The sequence below is a fragment of the Anneissia japonica genome, unplaced genomic scaffold, assembly GCF_011630105.1.
Source record: "Anneissia japonica isolate Jap-2015-1 unplaced genomic scaffold, ASM1163010v1 scaffold287727_len1644234_cov201, whole genome shotgun sequence".
Taxonomy (NCBI): domain Eukaryota; kingdom Metazoa; phylum Echinodermata; class Crinoidea; order Comatulida; family Comatulidae; genus Anneissia; species Anneissia japonica.
Window position 1 is genome coordinate 357,975 of NW_022713615.1, and position 23,783 is coordinate 381,757.

At 34.9% G+C, this 23,783-nt stretch overlaps 3 protein-coding genes across 4 annotated transcripts in view; 1 reads left to right on the forward strand and 2 right to left on the reverse strand.

Annotated features, from left to right (window-relative positions):
- Positions 1 to 10,570: 10,570 nt before the first annotated feature.
- Positions 10,571 to 14,131, reverse strand: LOC117108621 (adrenocorticotropic hormone receptor-like). Its single transcript, XM_033250704.1, has one exon. The coding sequence runs from the start codon at positions 14,040 to 14,042 to the stop codon at positions 13,128 to 13,130; it is 915 nt and encodes a 304-aa protein (XP_033106595.1). The 5' UTR covers positions 14,043 to 14,131; the 3' UTR covers positions 10,571 to 13,127.
- Positions 14,132 to 18,607: 4,476 nt separating this feature from the next.
- On the reverse strand, positions 18,608 to 20,347 carry LOC117108623 (adrenocorticotropic hormone receptor-like). The gene has a single exon (XM_033250710.1). It carries the CDS (start codon positions 20,281 to 20,283, stop codon positions 19,381 to 19,383), a length of 903 nt encoding a protein of 300 aa, XP_033106601.1. The 5' UTR covers positions 20,284 to 20,347; the 3' UTR covers positions 18,608 to 19,380.
- Positions 20,348 to 22,992: 2,645 nt separating this feature from the next.
- LOC117108591 overlaps positions 22,993 to 23,783 on the forward strand; it is a 5,170-nt gene continuing 4,379 nt past the window's right edge. Inside the window, exon 1 of one of the 2 annotated variants that reach the window (XM_033250669.1) lies at positions 22,993 to 23,420. The gene's annotated coding sequence lies outside the window, so the exon portion shown is untranslated. The remainder of the gene's footprint in view (positions 23,421 to 23,783) is intronic. The other variant, XM_033250668.1, reaches the window with a different exon arrangement.

Here is a 23,783-nt window from a genome sequence, read left to right on the forward strand (position 1 = left end):
ATGGTACAATCAAAAGCCGAACTTCTAACACGGAATGAGTATATCTTAACACTACTAAGTTTGTGAGTCGTATAAAAAAAAATACAGATCCAACAAATAGTGTAGGCCTATGTACACGTAACTTCGTTGACAGTACCAAACTGGTGCCTATCGAGTTTGGGATATAGAACATCTACAATCCACCTAGCAACAAAGCCCTCTAGAAGTTTGTCTGATGTTTTTTTTTGGAATTGGCAGATTCTGACATATAGGTGTAATTGAAGATTTAGAGTAAGCCTTTAATTGTAAGCCAAGGCCGAAAAGTTTAGTAGAATGTGGAACAAGTTCCTAGAGAAATGTTTTAGTACGTTTTTATAGGCATAATTGATTTTGAAGCATTCTAGGAAAAAAATTGTTGTAAGACTTGACCCATATAACTTATTGGAGACGAGAAAATTTAGAAGCAATGCTGGTTGTTTCAACATTACAATAATTTAGCAACTATAGTCATCGTGTGACTTCATATGCTGTTATTTTCTAAACATAGGCCTACGTATTTACTTAGGATTAGTTTTATGTACTGGTTTAATATTTTCAAAATAGTCTCTTAAAGTGTTTTATCCAAGGTCTCAATTGAGTTCTTAATCGTTCAAACTTATTTTTCTTGCACGCTTCGAAAAGAATTTTTTTCTTTATTAAAAAAATTCCTTTTTTTATTTGTCCATATCTGATCATTTTATTTTAACCGAAATTTATTTTATTGTACTTTTCAGGAATTTTTCAACATGGTCTATAGTAACGTCACCAATTATAGACTTCCAATCACAATCTGAACAAAAATGGATGAATTATGCATGCGACAATGGATATAACTTTAAAACTGAGGTTTGGAACAGAATACTATTGGTTCGGCAACAATAGGAAGCATGGTCACTGAACTATTTCCACACTCCACTAGCTGTCTTTAAATAGGACATGTTGACCCAGTCTCTGATATTATTAAAATGTTTAATGAATAAATAAAAGCTTACCTTGGGGATACGGTATTCAACGACTGCATAAAAGAAAGGAATTTATATCATAGCTAGAGCAGCTAGTCCGGTTAATCCTTCTCAACACAATACGTAAATGTATGTCGCTTATGACACTAGACAGAATTAAAGCGCAAGTAGATGCTTTCTTTTTCTTTCTTTCTTTCTTTCTTTCTTTCTTTCTTTCTTTCTTTCTTTCTTTCTTTCTTTCTTTCTTTCTTTCTTTCTTTCTTTCTTTCTTTCTTTCTTTCTTTCTTTCTTTCTTTCTTTCTTTCTTTTTTTTTCCCCTCTTTTTTTGACTTTCTAAACGGGGACCAGAGTCAGCTCTGCCTGCATTCAGGAAGGATACTCACACAGAAATACCCTCAGAAATTGCATATGCAGACAATGTGGATTTCCTAAGTCTAGGATTTGAATATAACGTAAATGGAATAAAAAGTCTTCTAAAAACTTATAACTTAAATGTAAACAAAGACAAAATAGAATATATTAATATTAAAATAGAAATGGTAGAGAACCAAGTACAATGGGGAAACGCGAAAAAATGTTGAACCGCTTCTAGGAGATAGAATACCAAACAATACGCAGAAAGGCCATTGCGTTATTTGCTTTTATGCCCGGAGTATAAAAAAAATATCAAATTTTTGTGACCTTAATCTTGTCCTTTGACCTTTTATTTCAGAAATTTAATGGTCGCTGTCTTCGATTACTAAATTTAAATTCTATGATGATCCATTCATTAGTTGTTACGTAATTTTGCCAGCGGTGAATACATAACCTTTCTAAATGGGGACCAGAATCAGCTCTGCCTGCATTCAGGAAGGATACTCACACAGCAATACCCTCAGAAATTGCATATGCAGACAATGTGGATTTCCTAAGTCTAGGATTTGAATATAACGTAAATGGAATAAAAAGTCTTCTAAAAACGTATAACTTAAATGTAAACAAAGACAAAATAGAATATATTAATATTAAAATAGAAATGGTAGAGAACCAAGTACAATGGGGAAACGCGAAAAAATGTTGAACCGCTTCTAGGAGATAGAATACCAAACAATACGCAGAAAGCCATTGCGTTATTTGCTTTTATGCCCGGAGTATAAAAAAAATATCAAATTTTTGTGACCTTAATCTTGTCCTTTGACCTTTTATTTCAGAAATTTAATGGTCGCTGTCTTCGATTACTAAATTTAAATTCTATGATGATCCATTCATTAGTTGTTACGTAATTTTGCCAGCGGTGAATACATAACCGCCTTTGCTGGAAGTAATAATAGTGCACTTTAAGCTCTGTCCAGATTGTCAGATTGTCTTTGGCAAAAACTGTTGTTAATATCCCATATATAGTCATGATGTGCCTCATGACCATATTTAGGCATGTCACATGTTTTTGTCAAATAAAATGTGATAGTCTGGACAGGGCTTTAGGTAGAATCGTTTGCTCTTCCAGTACGCCGAAACTATTTAGTTAATCCCGTTACAATACTTTTCAATGAATTCCTAGTCGCACTTTCTCGTTTTTCGTCATCATTTCTCGTTTTTCGTCATCATTTCTCCATTATGCACTGAAATTCTCACACTCTCTTCACGTCGATCCCTCTTATGTTTGCCCAACACTCATCAAACAAGCATTGTTTAAGGAAAAAAAACCTTTATAGTTAAGGCATTGAACACAGTATTTAAATTTACCTAAATTTAATGATAAAAGTATATCTCATTATTATTCTGATTGTAATATAGTTATGAAGTGGATGATGACCTTGCAACAATAAGGAATCTTTAAAAATTGAATTGAAATCTTGGATGAAAACATTAATTAAAATATACTTGGTAACTGGTAATGTTGACTTGCCAATTTACATCAAACACAGCGAAAAATCACCGATATGAGCATTAAATATGAACAAGTAAAACACGAATTACACGATATAACAGATATACAAAGTTCTAATAAAAAGTTTCAGTTTGCAATCTATATGTCTAGTCTTTGCGTCGACATTAGGCCAAAAAATATGTTGTGTTGCCCTCCGCGACCGACAAAAATTTTCCAAAAAATCGGTCGGCATTTTTTTTTTTTTTTTTTTTAAATTTTTTTTTCAAGTACAAATTCGAGAAATACCATTTCCGAAATTGACATTTAGAACATAAAATCTAAAACAAATATGTATCAAATTGGGCCATAGATGCAAGCGTAAATTCAAAAATAGAAGGCATAATTTTGAGAACCGAGCGCGACGACGATACATGCACATAACATCGGATCTCTCGCGCTGAGCTGTCAATCCACAACCAGATCTAGGCCTAGCCTATTCTTTAACAGTACAACTAGTAGTTGCTTGAATCAAAAATCATATTCATTACCTTACGGTATATTGGACAATAAATAAAAACAGGCTTAGGTCTAGCCATCGCTTTAAAACCGGTACATATACATTTTCGGGTCCGTCACAGTTTTGGCCAACCATAAACGAAATATTTTTCTCTGTTTTTTTTTCTCGAAGTTTACTTTGATTGTATTACATAGAGGGCGCTTGTTTGGACATTTTTTTTTGTAGCCACAGTATGGTTTTGCTCGACCTGCACGTTTTGAAGTCAAATAAATCTTTCTTTAAACTGATTTATTTTTGTAAATTTATTTCAATATACACTTGGTTAGTATTTATTCCGTCATTACTTTGAATATTTTTTTGTTTGGCAAGCTTGCCATCGTTCTATGCTGGTGCCTACGAGCTACGAGCCCTAGGCCTAGGGTCTACATAATAGAGACTGCAGTTTCAGGCCTATCCTTTTGAGGTATTATTTTTATTTAAAAAAAAAAGAAAATCGACCGCCCGACCGACCCACCATCTCGATTTTTTTTTCCATTTAAGGGCAACACAACAATTTTTTTGTGGCTTTATTACACTATAACACCACATTACGTTAACATCAATAGTAGTGATAATAAAGATTGTGAACATTTGTAACGGTATCGGTATCCGTAGTGAATCATCGAGTTCTTTTTCATATGTATAATATAATATTCTAAAGTTGATGACAATTTGTAGTTCGTAACATCGTTCGATTTGTATGTAGTACTACTATATATTCAATTTTCAGCAGCCAGAACAAATTGCCATACTTAATCAAGAGAATAAATCCAATGTGGTCACTAGCACTACACAAACCCCAAAAATATTTAAAATATTCACTTTGTATGTTCACTCGTTCTGGTTGGCTAAAGATTAGAGAGGTTTGAACATGGGCATCTCTTGGCCTAGGTACCTCTGTCAATTTTACAACTTTTTCTATAGACTTCAGTTACTTGGTTTAACCTTAAATGTTAAGTTATCCATCAATATTACTATAGAGCAGCAAAAGAACTCCGGCTATCTTCATTTTGTCAAAGGATATTGTAGCAGAAATTGAAATTCCCGTTATACCATTTTCAGATTAGACCGCACTTAGAAATCAGAGATCACCTATTGGCGACTTGTTTGCTGCCACAAAAAATACTGAGCCTTCATAGTACTTCAAGTGCTTACCGAAGTAATTGTTCTGGTTTTTCGGCACATTCGTTTAAACACAGCATTTCTGAAATCTTCAATTCTCCATCCGTACAAAATTGGGGTCATCACAGAATGTGTCATTGTTATAATCAAACAAGCCATGTAAATGTTAATAATAAAGTTATTATTATTGCATCTAAACTTGAAGAAGCTATCTAGAAGAGTAACTATATCTAATGGCAACCAACTAATGATGAATACACAGACAACAGTAGCAAATGTTTTCAAGAGCCTCTTGGAAAGTCTCAGTTCTGATGGAATTGTGTCCATCTGTTTTTCGTGTCTGCAGACAGAAATGTAAATCATACAATACGCTGCTGATACCTGTATTATAATAGCTAAGTCCAAAATAGATAGGGTAACCTCAAATTGCATCAACATGTCTGTTGACATAAACATACTTATAAGTGAAATAATCCAGATTAGGCCACAAATTGTAACAAGTTTTTTTGGTGAATTCACATCTTGCTTGAAAGGAAAAATAACAATCACAAACAACCGCTCTATGGCAATAGCTAGGACAGTCAGGATAGATACAAATGCTGCAGACAAACTAATCGTGAATAATATTTTTCGAATGGATGGATCAAGCTCCCTAGACAGAGTTGCTGCCATCAGAGTAACAACGTAGATAAAGTCTGATATGGCAATTGAACCGGGTAAAATGTGATGTCGTTTGTGCAAACTTTTTTCTGATGTAAAAATATAAACAGAACCAAAGTTTAAGAGAACACTTACTGTACAGATAATATTGACTAATATTAAGATAGATGTGTACTTCTCGTTTTTGTCAAATTCATTAAAGATAACGTAAACAAATGATACATCACAAATGCCGCTAAAAGACGTGTTTGCCATTATAATTCCAGAGAGATTATTGTTCTAAACTCCCGATATGCATGTTTGTTTCTAGATTTTCAGCCGAAGAGATTGGCATCACTGAGCGAAAGTTCGATACGTATTGAATAGAGTTTTTTCTGTCACCGTTATTTACAGTGCAGTAATTGACAAATCATTCGTTGAATATGTATGAGTTCTAATAATAAAACAATGGAACCAAACCTCTCTGACTGATTAAAAAAAAGCAATCGCTATTATTAAGAAATATCTAGTTAGGACAAGGAGGTTTTTTTTTTTTTTTTTTTTTTATTAAACTGTAAAAAGTTGAAAAGTCCTTGATTAGGTTTGTTGAAAGAGACGGACGCAGGATTTTGCCGGGAGGGTGCGAGTGGAGCCAGGGGAACTGCTTAAATCGCATGAGGGTTAGAGGAGAGGACGACGTCCTTAACAGCCGCGAAGAAGCTTTTTCATCCGATTAAATAGGTTTGCGTTAATTTGTGGAACCAGTGATAGCGAGAACAAATTCACAGTAGAGGATGGTGTCCAAATTTCCCTACAGAGGGTCTATATCTACATCGGCCCGACCATGGCCATCTTTATAAAAAGAAATAAGAGAAAAAAAAAGAGGTCTTAAGGGAATTTAGAAAGTCACCAGTTTTAAACAAAGAATTGACAGTTTTAATAAGCCCCCTAATGATTAAGAAATTAAATTTTAAATTAGTTTAGTAGCCTGATTGGGAAGCCCCTCCGTGACAGCGCTTTTAGTCTCTTTCAGGTTTAAGGATTTCATTGCCACTGTTGCACTATAACCATATTTCCTCCGGAATCGATTATTTAATAATATGAAAGTGGGCGTGTTTCTTCGTCTTACCCAGCTGCCGTCGTCCTATGTTTTTTAATTTCATGATGCTCATTCATGATGTTTATATTCCGTATAATACTGTGTGGTTTTCATAATAAGATAGGCATTATCACTATATCATAAGCCTATATAATATTGGTGGTACATTCAGTGGTCTTGATTGAAGGTGAGTAAATGTATACTTCGTAGGAGCAAAGTAAAAGATGTCTTTATTTTTGTGTATGTTTGATTTGAGTCGGTGATAATAACGGCATAATAAGATAGACATTATCACTATACCATAAGCCTATATAATATTAGTGGTACATTCAGTGGTCTTGATTGAAGGTGAGTAAATGTATACTTCAAGCAAAGTAAAAGATGTCTTTATTTTTGTAGTATGTATTAAGTCAGATCTGGCAAGCTAATAACCATGTATGGTTTATGTTGTGACTGGCCTCTTCAGGTTTTATCCAAAAATAGTTTCGTAGGCACAGAAGGCGAGCAGATCTTTGCTTTTTTGGTTATGTATGAACTATAAGTCCGTGACCGAGTCTGTCCCAGCTGTTGCTGCTTCTATCACTTTTTGGTTTTTGTTTTATTACCATATTTATAGAGGGTGACCCTTCCGGCGTATCCTAGAAGGTCAGCTTATATTCAGAGGCCCTCTTAAATAAATGAAATAACATGATGCCTTTATCAGCGAAGTCTCTGTATGAGGTTTAGGAAGTGGAATTGATTTGAGTCGGTCATGAGAAAAAATGCTTCAGTCGCAGGAATTGAGCCCAGGATCCTGAGATTAGAAGGCAAGCATCATACCACTTAAGCTATTTAACTCCACTTGTACTGTAAATCTAGATTATTGGAGCCTTATAATAAAACATCTTAAGTTATAGATTAAGTGATCAGGCCGAGGAAGATTAAAATGCTAACTAACTGGGAATCGTGGGCTTTTATCTCTGATCAATTTTATGATTAACATCACTGTGTATTAATACGATGCACTTCGATTCAGTTATTACTGGTTTTGCTATTTGCAACACATTAATCGTTTAATAGGTTTATGTACTTTTATGAAATGTAATTTTAATTGAAATGCACCGATTGCTCCAGCTTATATAGGTCTTATATACGTCGACCTTTAAAAACGAGGATAAAGAAAAAAAGAACGGACGTCGACAAACATAATTCAGGAGTGAAAACTAGAGCTGGCAGATTTTCTCAGTTTAAGATATTCCACAAATCGGCAATAACTGACCACCCTGTCTTTCACAGTCATGACATCAACTGGGAGGGCAAATTGTCCAACATGAACCCAGTGTAATTAAATGAAGAATTAAAGAAACGATACAAATAAGAAAAAGGCACAGCTCAATGAATCGTTACCAGGGAGAAATTGATATCCCCAACATATACAATAGGGAGTTTTCGATTGCACGACGACGGTAGGACGAACGTAATGACGTCACTAAAAGTCATCTGCGCATGCGAGAACGTTAATTTCACCTCGTCGAGTAGATTCTGGAACGCAATATGGCCAAATCTACATATGCAGAGAACGTAGGACGCCAGGTAGGACGGTCACGCATGAGTGATTCCGTTCTAGCGTCACGTCGTCGCACAAATCGAAAGCTCCCTACTGACATCCTCCGCAGCCCCGGAGATCGTCTTTCATCAACATCGATAGATAGAGATGTAGGACGTCAAAATTTTGTGACGTCATAGTTCTCATTATTAGTCCTGAGTAAGTTTACTTTATTTATTATTATTATTACTTAGCTTAGTACAAGCGAACAATCATCCAATCCCATATAAATACTCCTTAAACGAGTGGCAAAATATATTCAAAAGAATAACACGTGAAGGAGGGGGAGGGGCATTTTTTTTTTATACATACACCTATTCGGACCAGTGGCGTATCTAGGGATATTGAAATAAAGGACTGATGGGGGAGAAGGTAAAGTGGGAGGGCTCGATGATAAAGTGGGGGGACGCTAGCGGGCAAAATATAGTGGTTTAAGAAAATCTACTACTTTTTTTTTCTAATTGGGCGACTGCGGGGCACCTCTACATAGGCCTACGCTCACAGGCCAGATTCTGAAACTTTTTCTATAGATTTCAACTACACGATTTTCCTGACTGTTGAAACATCCAAAAAACACTGTCACTTTGAGTTTGTCGAATAATAATGGGGACTAGCATAAATAACATCTAAAAATCAAGATTAGAGAGTACGTTATGATTGAATTCTCAGATTTGACTCATACAAAAAAAAGAGCCCTAGATAACCTGGCGACTGGTTTGCTGCCACCAACGTTGTAAGCCTTTCATGAATCACTGTATACTTTCCGTTTACGTCGCTCATATGTTTACCGCAGTTATTGCTGTGATTTTCTGGCACTTTCGTTTAAACACAGCTTTTCTGAAGTCTTCAATTCGCCATCCGTATAAAATTGGGGTTATCACAGAATGTGTCAATGTTATGGTTAAACAAATAATATAAATGTCAATATTAAAACTATCATCGCATCTGAAATTGAAAGAGTAATCTATAAGAATAACTATATCTAATGGCAGCCAACTAATGACAAATACACAGACGACCATTGCAAACGTTTTCAAAAGCCTTTTGGAAAGTCTAAGTTCTGGTGGAACTGTGTCCATGTCTTTCTCGTGTCTGCAGACGACAATATAAATCACACAATACGTCGCTAATACCTGTATAATAATAGTTAAATTCCAAATAGATAGAATAACCTCGATGAACGTGTCTCTCGAGACCAGTATACCAACTATTATGTATGAGAAAATCCAAAGTACAGTACAAGCTGTAATAAGTTTCTTTGGTGAATTCACATCTTGTTTGAACGGAAAGACAATGATGACAAACAGCCGCTCTATGGCAATAGCTAGGACAGTCTGGACAGATACAACAGAACAGGCCAAACCAATCGAGGTTAATATTTGTCGAATTGATGGTCCAAGCTCTCGATACAGGATCACTATCATCAAAGTAATAACAAACATGCAATCTGACACTGCTAGTGATCCCGGTAAGATGTGATGCCGTTTGCGCAAGCTTTTTTCTGATGCGAAAATATAAACACAGGCAATGTTTAAAAGAGCACTTACTGTACATGTAACACACAAAAAGATTAAGGTTGGTGTGTACTTCTCATTTGTGTCAAGTTCGTGAAAGAGAATTTCAAACAAATATAGATTGCAACTGCCGTTAACCGACGTGTTCGCCATAGTTGTAGTTTATAATATGGTTATTGATATCCAATACATGGTTGGCGTATGTGTGATCAACTAGAGTGGTTCATATCATATCACTAACTGAGAGTTCAATGCTATACTTATTAAATCGACCTTCTCAACTGATAACAAGTAATTGCTATTATTCACAATTAACCATACTAATCAATACATTAGAAGCCCCTTTATTCAAGCTTCTCATAATGAATTACGTCATGAAAATTAAAATATAGTTGTATCAACATTCAAGAAACGTGTCTGATGAGGGTTTATGAGACTGTAAGGACATTAGGTATCAATTAGCTTTAACATACCTCCTCTAAACCAACCTTATAAAAAAGCTTAACGCTTTAATATTGATATTAGTTCTAGGCTCTACATTTTAACAGCAAATTGTCACTGTGTTACTTGTTTGTCAGTCCCCGAAGTTCTAGTCTTGGCTGTTTTTGTCTGCTTTGCAGAATTTCAAGGTCTTCATCATTCCTAATCTTTTAAAATGTCTGTTATAATAGTGATTTGAGTTGAGAATAAAGAATTGCCCTGAGCGTTTTGGATTGCACTTAGTTGTCTAATTCTGCCTGAGGTGTTTTTTTAATGTACTTAATGTTTACTCTTTTTTTTATTATTGATTTGATTAATGGAAATAACAATGATGATGATGATAATGACAATGGTGACAATGACGATGATGGTGGTGGTGTGGTGAATTGGATTTTACGATCAGACTGCATTTTCTTTCAATAATCAATTTTCAATGAAATTTGACAACAAATGTAACAGTGTTTATAACTGTAGTTAAAAAAACTCACATGGAAGTAGCAGGTGTTTTTTTAAAAGACCTGCTACTTCCATGTGAGTTTTCAATAATTTACTTATGGTGGAGATGATGACGATGATGGTGAGGATGTCGATGGTGGTGACAATGGTGATGACGATCAAGATGACGATGACGGCGATGACGATGATCATCAACATTGGCAATAAGAATGATAATGATGATCACCATGTGTGGTGATGAGGGTATATATGATAGAGCAAATACAGCTGGCAATTTCAGGTAAACTGACTACTTGTGTTTTCGTCATTTTATTTTTGGCGTTTGAAACGTGCTAGTGACTTATTTCTAATATTTTTTATTCCTTTTGAATAGAACTTTACAATCGGACTACATTTTCAATAATCAATCAATTTTCAATTAAATTTCACAAAAAATGTGAAAGTGTTTATAACTGTAGTTTGAAATACTGATATGGAAAGTAGCAAGACTTTTCACAGACACCCTAACACCAATAATTTACATATAACATTTATCTATATGTTGAAGACTTTATACATTTGCTTGCCAAATTTGTTCAAGTATTAAGACAGAGATATATACTACTCTCAGTGTAGACCTACACTCCATGACTCTTGTTTTTCCTCTACAATTTGCCAACGTTAGATTAGCAAATTTACTCGCAGCAAAGGTACACATTTACTAAGATTTGCAACAGGCATAATTGAGTGATACGACTATTATTATTGTTATTTATTAATTTAGTCAAAACATGTCGTATCAGAATATATAGGCTTTTATAGCATATTATTATTTCATACAATAGGCTTTCTGATACCAAAATGACATATATCGTACAATATAAATATCATACAGTATCAGTAAGCCTACATTTTTGCTTTTCCTCGATACCCTTGTTCAAACTTTTTTGTTATATCTTGTCGAAAGATTGAAAATTTAAAAAAAATACAATATAGAAAAATATATACATGTTTAGATAAAAACTACCTATACTAATGCTAGAGTCGAAACTTATTAGTAAACTTTTCGTTATTAAAATCCTAGGTTAATCCAACGATCAATTTATAAATTGTTGAGGCGATCAAATCATTACACACTGTAACGTACATTCCACCTCTTACATGTTTTGTGTACATGCCTTATGTATACTAAATAAGAGAATAATGCAATGACAATTTTATTGTGTTCGTTAGCATTAGATCAGTAACATAATAGAAAACTTTCTGTGAAACGTTTTAACTAGACATGTTTAGGGCCTACATTATTCAAACTATTCTCTGTGTATTTTGTATTTGCTGACTGGCTTGGTAGTAGAAAGTTTTGAAAATCTCAACTTCTAAATATGCAATTTTATTCTCCACTTATTGAGCATGCCAGAACACTGAAAAAACTTGATTTTGCGTACTAGCATAAAATGTGCGAATCCCCAAGACTGCTAAAGAGTGTGATAGAATTTTGAAGAATCAACTACGCTAAGAAACACTAGGTCACCTAATTACCAGTGGCGATTGGTTTTTTGTGCCGCCATTATGAGAGCTTTCGTACATTTCTGCATACTTCACGCTCATTGTTCAAGCGTAAACTGTAGTTATTGCTGTGGTTTTCAGGCATATCCGATTGGTCACAGCTTTTCTGAAATCTTCAATTCTCCATCCGTACAAAATTGGGGTTATCACTGAATGTGTCAGTGTTAAGGTTAAACACAAAATGAATATGTCAATATTAAAATTATCATCGCATCTGAAATTGAAAGAATAATCTAAAAGATAAATTATATCTAATGGCAGCCAACTAATTTCAAATACAAAGACGACAATTGCAAACGTCTTCAAAAGCCTTTTGGAAAGTCTCATTTCTGGTGGAACAATATCCAATTGTTTTTCATGTCTGCAGACAGAAATGTAAATCACACAATATGTTGCTGATACCAGTATAATAACAGCCAAGTTCCAAATAGAGAGAATAACTTTAAATTCAAGCAACCTACCCGTCGAAATCAAAATCCCCACTGTTAAATATGAAATAAACCAAATTACGGCACAAACTGTAAAAAGATTCTTTGGCGAATTCAAATCTTTCTTGAAAGGAAAGATAATGATCACAAATAGCCGCTCTATGGCAATAGCTAGAACAGTCTCGATAGATACTACAGAAGAAGCGAAACTAATTGTGCTTAATATTTCTCGAATTGATGGCTCAAGCTCTTGATAAAAGATTACTATCATCAAAGTAATAACGTACATGCAATCTGACACTGCTAATGAACCTGTAAGGGTGTGATGCCGTTTATGCAAGCTTTTTTCAGATGCAAAAATAAAAACGCAACCAACGTTTAAGAGAGTACTTATTGTACAGGTAACACTCAAGAGTATTAAGGTTGACGTGTACTTCTTGTTCGTGTCAAGTTCATGAAAGAGAATTTCAAACAAAATTTGACTGCAATTGGCCTTAACCGACGCGTTCGCCATACTGGTATCATGAGATACTGGTACCATGACAGATTGTTATTCTAAATCTAATACTTATAGGCGGCTTCGTAAATACTCATCTGAAAGCAGAACTGAAGTGATTGACAAAACTGAATAATAGTTCAATTTATATTGTATCGTGTTTCCCTATCACCGTACTCACACCAGTCGTTGTAATATAATTTTAATAATGGAACTGTCAAACGGAATCTTGTTATCTGACTTATAAAGTAATTACTATCATTCTCGATGAATCATAGCAATCAATATCTTATTTGAACCCCTTTAACCATGAACATCAACTTAGCATGTAGCATAAACTGCATGCAAAAAATGTTAACCATAGAAACCCTCCAAACTAAATTAAAAAGATGTTCGTTTTCTGCATGTAAATAATCTAAATGAAGCGTTGCGGAATTCCGTTATCCTCAAAAGGTACAAAAATGGATTGGTCAAAGAATTTATCAGTATTAGTTCATAGCCTACCATATACAAAAGCGTAAGCTCCTTATCGCAATGATTATACACCATGTAATTATCAAAAATCATTACCATGCAGTACGGCAACCAACAGAGAGCAAAGATACCAAGAATAATCGAAAATGTCACAAACAGACGATCCGAGTTTACCTTTTTGCGCTTGCACTTAATTGCTTTCATTTTCAATTCGTGTTGGCGTACCCTCCAGTATATAGCGATGTATAGGATAATGAGAATTACGATAACACCGGTGATTAAAGATGGTTTGGTAAGATACGTTTCTGCAGTAAAATCTGCAATGTAGCCTGGAAGAGACACGGATGTGGACAACATCCAATTGAAAATACAAAGAATGACAATTGTTTTAGTGGATATCTTATCACGCTCAAATGGTTTCCACACGATGACAATGAATCGTTCTAATGCTATGAAGCCGATGGTAAGGAGAGACACAGTCACTGAAATGTCAGTTATTACAAACATTACCAGGCAAAAGACTGACTGATCCTCTTGCCTTAAAAGTGTAGCTAGGCTTCCTAGTGCAAATATCCCATCAGAAAAAGCCAAGGAACACGTAAAAATATTCTGTCTTTTTTGGAGTTCCTTGGTACTAGCAATAACGACAATGGCAGCAATGTTCACAACAGCTGAAATAGCACAAATTATTTGGGCAAAGACAACACCTACATCAAATCTGTTGAGTGCCACTCTTGATAGCCTCACTGACAAATTGCAGACTTGTAAAAACTCTTCGTCCATGTTCATAGGCCTAGCATATTCTTCTGTAGGCCTATGCATATCCGATGATCCTATATTGACCAAGTTTAATGATAGGAAGGATTTAGTACGTTCTTGAAGTAATTGCTGTATTATGTTGAGTAGGTTGCATTGAATAACTTAATATACTACAGGGTAGGCCTGCATTAACCCTTGACACTTCCAGTATTTTACTGGTGGTATTATAAACAGGATATAGTAATTCGAAATAAGTTATTTGCAATTTTGAAGGACCAATCTCATTCACTCTATTTATTATATATGAGATCTGGATTTAGGTTTAGAGCTTTTGTGCCAAACTTTAGACATTAAGCTTATAACATTTTTCTGTCGCTGCACCAAAGTTCTGGAACTCATTACCTGCTTGCGTCTGTGAAGCATCTTCTGTTCCTGCATTTAAGCACCTAATGAAAACCTATCTCTTTTCACATACATTAATTTCTCACAAACTGTAGTTTAAGACTTTGAAAACTGTCACCAGGGTAACTGCGCGTACACGGTTGTGGTTGCGATGACGTCTCAACGTTAACATCGAGAGTGCGCATTCCCCTTCCCTTCGTGTTCGCGGTTTGTTTTTTGCCAATTTTTGTTTCCAATCTAACTTCGGGTCTGTATACTGTCAGAGCCTTGAGACGATTTTATTGTGGAAGGCGCACTGCACATATTACCATTACCAACATGGGCGTCGATCGGTGGGGACAGGGGGCACGTCCCCCCAATTTTCAAAGTAAGGGGACATAATCTTAATTGTCCCCTAACTTTTCACAAATCTTCTATAGTTAAAAAGAACAAAAACAATTACGAATGACTGTCATGAATTTTGTTTGTTCATTTGTGGTCTGTTCCAAGTGCGGTGCGTATTTCCGAAAAACTATGCAGGCGTAGAGTAGAAATAAATATTAATTGCATTCCTTAAAATCAATTAGATACGACTTATAAAAGGCTATAGACGCCAGAGCTTCCGCGTTCCAGAGGCCCTAGACAGTCCCCTGGCCCCCAGCCAAAGCTTGGCCTCGGCACAAGACTTTCTTATTTTGCAATTCGTCCGACACCAACTTTCAACCACGGGTCGATGCCCTTGCCCACTTAATGGTCTTGCCGACAAATACATTTCTAATCTCCAACATAAATCTCAAGCACATTTTTGAGCAAGGCAGATGGAGACATAAAAACCTGGGTTAATGTACATTCTCATGTGCCGCCCCTACATTATGGAATGCTCTTTCTATTGGGTTTAAAACCTCATCGTCTGTCAGTATGTTTAATATTAATAAAAAGCTAAAAACTAATCTCTTCTCCATCTCATTCTAAATTGTTTTGACACGCATGTAAATTGTTTGTTTTTTGTTTTTGCATTAAAAAAATCATATTCTGACAAGCATTAATTAACATCAGTTAATGTGCAATTTGAGTAATGCCAATTTCATAGCGCCACTGAACATTGTATTCTGCCGTGGATTTTGGCAATACATAAATCCTTGTTGATTGAAATAATCAAGCGAGATCACATCCCGATTCTAAAAATAGGCCTAGCATTGCTTCATTTTATTTTTTGGCTAAGAATGTCAAATCATTTATTATTTATTTATTTACCATATTTTGAGTGGGCAACTCTTACAGAGCATGTCTGTAGTTCAGGGGCCCATTGAACATCATCATTTTCATTATGAATCATAATATTAAACAAACTGAACATGGAATAAACAAGAGTTTTGCTAGTTCAGTGTTATTATAGTATATATAGATGTTTATCCAGTCTTAACGTATGCGTCTGAGTGCTGGACCATGAAACACACTTAAGAAAAAATTCGAAGCCACAGAAATGTGACGAATGCTGAAGATACAGTGGTACACACATACCACTAATGAACGAGTTCTTGAGTTGGCAAGGACAGAAAGACATCTAATAGCCAAAAAAACAATTCAGGAAATACAATTCATTGGGCATCTGCTTAGAAAGAGAAAAATGGAACATTTAATTTTGACAGGAAAAATTGAAGAGAGGAAAGTAAGAGGAAGACCTAGAGCTATGATTATAGATAATCTGTCTCTTATACACATCTAGATGTGTATAAGAGACAGTTCTAGCTTTTAAAATGTATCAACAACAATGCAAAGATATTTTATAAACATCTGCATATAATATCCCTATTGATATGTACCAGAAGTATATAACTCTAATTTACTCTTTATTTTGCTGGTACAGCGAGTGGTGATGTTTTTGGTGAATACTTTTGGCGGGAAGACACGGTGGGACAATCGGCAGCCAATGTCAAAACCCTCACATATTGTAACCTGCATAGCATCAAACGAGAAGATCTATTAGACGTCCTGGATTTCTACTCTAGCTTTGCTAAAACATTTGACAGAAATATGGTTCTTACATACAATCTACGAAATAGGGTAAGTGATCGTTCAAGATGGATTGATAAAACAATAAAGTAAATGTCAAAACAACGTTGTGTAGCTTAATACTGATATAATATCTGTGAATTTTGATTTGATTTACTGAGCATTCAACACAGACCTATATGTAACATGCAACAATACAGATAAGCACAGATATAATCGAGGACCGATATATATATAATGTGTGTTGAGATGACGATGATGATGATAAAAATAGGTAGTTTTCGCCGCACGACGTTAATCTTAACTTTAACGTTAGTACCCAACGTGCAGCGCGATAGCTCCGCCCATTTTGTAAACAAATCGAAATACGCATGCGCAAACCCGTAACTAATGTACGTCGAGCACGTAAAATCCTGAAATTAACGTACTCCGCAACACAAGATGAATAAATTATGACGTCATCCGTTACCGTTAAGGTTAACGTCGTGCGGCAAAAACTGCCTGTTTGGAGAGCCATAACCACCAACCTTCTTGAAGGACATGGTACATAAAGAAAGAAGATAGATGCCTTTAAAACAATCGATTGTAAATTGTATTGGAGGTTTTAAATCAAATTGAAATCTCATTAAGTTCGTGGCCACAATAATGGCCTCGTATAAATATTAAAATAGGTAACAGATCAATTAGCAAATGCATTAGTATTAATTATTTACTAACCTATATTAAGCTAATGGTTATAGTTATGGCAGTGAGTACACAGTTAATAAATATGCAGTAAATAGCTGGTGATTGGTATACTTAATATATTTAATAAAGGTTTTATTTTAACAAAAAAAAAATCATTTTCAACGCTAATTAACAGATGCAAGATTAATACTTATACTATATTCCTACATTAAATAAATGCTATTTTGAATTTCATTGAATTATTCGCATGAGGCCTAGACCTTTATCTTGCTGATGGTTAATGATTTTCGTATTAAAATGTTTTGATCTCTGTCGTATTGAAAGTTGATAACAGGTTAATGAATAAGGTGTAAGAATTTCCCTATATAATGCTTACGTTCCAGTACTTTCCGTTATGTCAACTATACTAATGGAGTTGAATAGCTCGGTGGTTGAGTTTTTCAGTTTCGTAACATTTATTCAAATCGATATTCATGTGAAAGTAAACAAATAATAGCTATAAATTACGATTTAGGAATCAGATTAGAAGTTAAAAACTTGTCTCAAAACTATCCCTTAACAAAAGAGAATATTATAGATATAGATTTTTTTTTAAATAAATATATAAATAAACAACATGCAAAAAGTGTATTCCATATCAGATTATGTTTCTTTTAATTTAAAATTTTATCAAATGAACCGTATAGAACATGTGAGTTGCTTGCTTTTCAATCCCCGCTGATCCAGGGTTCAACTCCTATTAAGATAATAGAAATTTACCAAAATAACTTCACTCTCTAATCCTCATACTGAGAATGACTGTATATGATTTGAGGATTTCGACTATATTTTTAGGTTCATGAAAATTATTAGGTTCATGATTGATTAGGAGCCCTATATCCACTGACGCGGTACGACAAGCCTGCTTTTAACTGAATATGTGCGATCTTTCCTATCATTCTCATTCGTCTCTATTTCAATCCAATTCAATCTAGTCATTTATAAAGCGCCTTTTTTTACAGATTCGAAACGCTGCACCCAACATACCTATGCACCTCACAACCCACAGGCAGTCATGATCATCGGCTAACCCAAGCAACAAATCAAAGCAACCCAAGCAAACAAATAAAAAGAAGCAGTGGCAAAAGTTCGGAATGATAAATAAATAATGCAACAATAAATTAAATGGAACTAAAAATTTCTACCCTTCCTGATATATTCCTAAGCTTTTGGAGTCCATAGGGAGGTCGGCTTTACCCAGAACCAAAACCAGGGTCAACTCTAGATTGCTGATTATCTGCCTTTTAATGAGAGCCGAGCTACATTTGGGGACGTTTCTCTATAATAGTAACAGGAACTGGGTGTGTAGGGTTGTGTTGAAGTGGGGCTGTGAGCATTGTGGAAAGAGAAGGCAGTAAAAATCAATGGCATGAATCTAACGAAATAGCACAGAATAGAGTTTGACTATAAGGTCTTATACACATGCAAGAGGACAGATGGTAATAGTGTTGATGTTTATAAACTGCCTCTCCTTTTAGAACATTTTCAGATGTGAAATAGCGGCAATAGCTAGCAGAAGAACAAAATGTAGCAAGTACGTACGTATTTTATTTTATTCTATGAAAATTACGATTAACAACCAAAAAGCCTAATGAAATTATTTGAAGAGCATATTTCACAATACAATATTTAACATAAATAATAACTTACATATTTTAAATTACAGTATTTATTATAAATGTTGATATAGGCAAATTTAGTATTAAAACATAATTATCATATTAATATGGTATCGATGTACATGGCTCCCAGGTGCAATTTTGACATAAAGTTATTGGTAGCAAAATTATTATGCCATCACCATGCTCATCGTCACCGTAGTCCTCTCCATCTCCGTCGCCACCACCTCTATCATAAGCTGCGGCACCTAGACTGGTTTCTAGTCCTAAACGTTGTCTTAATCAGTGAAAAGGCTTAAGAATAAATCTTTTTTGGCATTAATGGCGTTCCATATTTCTTATTTGCATGGCGTTAAATAATATACTTTTTCTGGTATTAATTCGCATCAAAACGTTTCTCGACATAAACTGATGCTGGTGGCGCTTTCCGAAATGTGCTAATACTACGAAAAATCAATAAATTAAAGACTTGTGGCAAGTCTGTGCGGCTCCCAGACGAACTGACAATATTTGTATTGACGAATATATTAGTTCTATAAACGTCATCATTAATTTGTGTCCTTATTCATTAGTAAGATTCACTATTGTCATGTTCATCAATGTTAACTACTACCTGTTATTCAACGAATGTCAACCATAGGAACCATCTCAAATTAAATTATTCAAAAAAATGTTCGTTTTCCGCACGAAAATAATCTACACGAAGCGTTGCGAAATTTCTTAATCCTCCAAAGGTATATAAATGGATTGGACAAAGAATTTATCAATATAAGTTCGAATCCTATCATATAAGATACCGTAAGCGCCTCGTCACAATACTCAAAACTCATGTTACTAAGAATAATTACGATGCAGTACGGCAACCAGCAGACAACAAAGATACCGAGAATCAACGAGAAGGTTACAAGCAGACGATCAGAGTTAAACTTTTCCCGCTTACTTCTAAATGAATTCGTTTTCGGTTCGTGTTGCCGTACACTCCAGTATATAGCGATGTATAGGATAACAATAAAGACAATAATACCTGTGATAAAAGACGGGGTGGTAAGATACATTTCTGCACGATAATTCCCGACGTAACCTGGAACGGTTATGGCTATGATTAATATCCAATTGAAAATACAAAGAATTAAAATTGTTTTTGTGGAGATCTTTTTACGCTCAAACGGCCTCCATACGATAATAATGAACCGTTCTAGTGCTATAGAACCGATTGTGCAGAGAGACACCGATATTGAAATGTCACTTACTGAGAACATTACCTGGACGAAGGTCGTTTGATCCCCCAGAGCGATAAGCGTAGCCAAACTTGATAATGCAAATATCCCATCAGAAAGAGCCAAGGAACATGTAAAAATATTCTGTCTTCTTTGGAGTTCCTTAGTACTAGCAATAACGACAATGACACCAATGTTCACAACAGCTGAAATAACGCTAGTTATTATTGCAAGAACAACACCGGCATCGTATTTATTGAGCGTCACTTTCGCTAGCGACACTGATAGGTTGCAAAATTGTATCAAGATTTCGTTCACGTTATTCTCATCAGTACTCAAGTTTGCCATTACGAATATTCAATTATCATCTATCGTCAAACTCAATTACAGAAAATACTTATACGATACAGTAGTAGTGTATTTTAAACTGAGCAGTTTTGAATCGTGTCAAATAAGTTTCATAAAAAAAATGTAAACATACAGCAGGGTAGGCCGAATTCACCGGAAGAGATAACCTTTGAGAGCTTCCAATATTATGCTGGTATGTCTAGCATAATACAAGAAATTACAAGTAGAAAAGTGCATAAGGGAATATTTTAAATAAGACGAACCCACCTAAAATCAGTTAGTCTGAATCTATTACTAGTTCGCAAATCAACCTTCAGCTGTACAAATGAATGTTTTAGTCATCAGAGCTTGTTGAATTACTATCTCAGAATTTTAGTTTCGATACACGTGTATATAAGGCCTATAAGAACGGTGGTGTATTTTGTTTTTGTCTGTAAATTAGTGACAGAAACATGTTCTTGTTCCACTTTTTTAAAACTATATCTACAGTAATGAACTTGAAATTGTAGATTAAACCAGCCTGGGTTCAAGACCTTAATGTTGGGTTATTTACTCTTAATTGCACTTAGTGCGTGCCATACCTAATCTAATTGGCGTCCCATATTCGATTTTTTTTTTAAATTCTATTCCGTCGATTCCGTCCATAGAGCTATTAAGCAACTAGTGTGCTGACAAGATGGCGAAGCAATGCAGAGTTGTGTATGCGTACCATCCAAGATGGCCGCCGTAGGAAAGCGCCACCTTCAGGCTTAGTATATATATTAATACCATAAATAAGCCCTCTGACTGACTATTATTTCATTAATGATAATTAGTATTGATAAAAACAAATTATTAAACTATCGTAGCCAAAAAGAGGAAAAGTAGAGCACCTTATTCAAAAATAAACAAAAATTAAAATTGTGTGCAAATTGAGGGCGCCATTGAAAATGATAGTGCTTAGGCGAAATTTGATTGGCTGAATATGGCAGCCATCTTGGACGGTACACCTACACGCACACAACTCTGAGTATTTCGGACATCGAATACATTGCAGTTACTAGCGCTCTAGCATTCTTATTATATCTCTGATTCCGTCCCTAATTAACTTGCTCGCTGGTGGCGCTGTCCAGAATGCGAAAAAAATAATAAGGGCATAGCTTGCTTTAACATCAATGCGTCTAAATTCAATTGCTCTAGTGTAAACCAATATTTAAAGAGTTTAGCATAATCTTGATCTGAATTCGAATCTGAACCAATGGAGGCTTAAGTCGTCTTAAGATGTCTGTATTGTATCACGCAACTTGGCAGTACTTAAGAACTGCAATTATAGAGGACAACAAATATGATTTATAAACTTCTCTTATAATCAAAATGTTTGTGCTACATTCACGGACATGCTGACAGAGACGGCTTAATATGGCTGCTCAACTTTGAAAATCAACATGTTTGTTTTAGTTCAAGTGCAACCCCATCATCCTTAGGCCTAATTTTTAGTTCATTGTTGTTTTAGTGTTGTTAGACGGTCTTTAAGCAATCGATGATTGTAATATTGTTTCCAAGGCCACCATATTAAAGTCAATCAAGGAAATGGCTTTCCGCTTCTTTTTTTTTTTTTTTTTTTTTTTTTCCTTTTTATCTCCGATTAGGAGCTCTGGAAACACTCGGCTGATTGATTATTCTGATTGATTAATAGATCTTTTTATGTATGGGCAGCCGTTAGGGCCGATATTAGAGAAATTGTTTTGTTTTTATGGGGTTTTTTTTTTGTCTTTCGTGGGTGCATCCCACCTTTATTTCAACCATCGCAGAATAATTTTTGCAAAATTTGTTTTCAAAGAGTTATGTCAATATAATTTTTCCTACCGGGAATATTAATTTTTCCACAATGTATTGCGAAGTACGCAATAAATAATCCTAAGTAACATGAGGGTAATTTAGGTATGGAGATACAAATCCACAGCTATTTGAGATAAACATTATTCCCTATCGGATCCGAGCCCAAGACCTTTCAATTACTGTTCGAATACGATAAGCATTCACATAATTAAAATATATATCTACACATGGAGGAAATATATTAATATATTAATATATTTCCTCCATGATCTACACATCTTTTTATGTATGGGCAGCCGTTAGGGCCGATATAAGAGAAATTGTTTTTTAAATAACTTATTATGCAAGGCGGCTGGACCAATCGAGTGTTATATACTGTATTCTCATTTGCATATTTCTTTGGCCTCAATTACTGGTGTTATTTGTAGTCAACTTCCGATTACCGATATTCTCTGATTACGAATCGAGCTAATTCTGGAGTCGTCTTCACAGCATATTAACGGAAGGTACTGTAGTTGATGTTTTTACGTTATAATAACGTTGCAGATTGGTATTCAAAACTTTATTTTGTAAAACCTTAAATACGTATTTATAACGTAATTTCTGACTAAATAACGTTTCAAGCGTTGCTACAGCCTCACAGTGTTAACGTAATTTTTTAACATAACCTCACAACAACGTTTACAGCGCAAAACATTTCATTTTTGCTGGGCGGAATTTGTTTACTACAAGCCGTATCTAGGCTATCGAATTTCATTTGACAAAAACATATGACATGCCTAAATATGGTCATGATGACATCACATTATGGCCATATATAAGCACATCATGAATATATATGGTATACAACGGAGGATTTTTTGTAAAGACAAATTGATAGTGTGGAGAGGTTACAGATTCGTCTTTCTTGCACATTGTTGCAAATCATGATGAGCTTGTGGTTTTGTCACAGTGTTGTTTTGTTTGACCTTCTTGAGGAAGGCATTTTCCTTTCCTGTATTTGGCAATCAGTTCCTGGACAAAACAAAACAATAGAAAATAATATGCCTGTGATAGATAGAATTAAGGTTTTGGTTTCGTATGGAGGAATGGTCCGCATATTCCCAACCAAAAATACCTACTCACATCAATATTAAGACACGTCCATTTTGTAACTACTTTACCGACAACTGCATTATGTTGACGTTAACATTTCGTTCTAACTGACACGTGTTGCGAGCTGTAGAAGATTGATGAGGTTTTCTTGTTTAGCTCTAAGGGAGAAGACGCTATCCGAGAGACACACTTTCTGGAAAATATATATTCGTTTGATTCAAAAGGTATGTATGTTGTTTAGTTTATATGGCCGTGGGTTTAAAATATATTATATACCAAATTATCTGTATATCAGTGCGTTTTTATTGGCCGTGGATCGGGGTTATTTACAATACTATAATTTGAATATTTCAAAAGATAAGCAATCATTGCTAATTGGTGACACTCTCAGCTGATTTGAGAACACATGTCGTAATGCAGCAATTAGTTTATTAATTTTTTGTTTTTATAACAAATTGTAACTTTTTATTTTTGTAACTGACAACAATTTTGTTTGTATGCCAACGCCTCGTTTTAAAATTACAAGTATAAATATTCTGTATGCGGCAGTTTGGCGCAGCGGTTGAGGTTTGGGCGTTCAATATAGG

Excerpts from the sequence above, each read along its gene's own strand:
- LOC117108621 (XM_033250704.1), bottom strand. The coding sequence starts at position 14,042 with ATGCATAGGCCTACAGAAGAATATGCTAGGCCTATGAACATGGACGAA.
- LOC117108623 (XM_033250710.1), bottom strand. The coding sequence starts at position 20,283 with ATGGCAAACTTGAGTACTGATGAGAATAACGTGAACGAAATCTTGATA.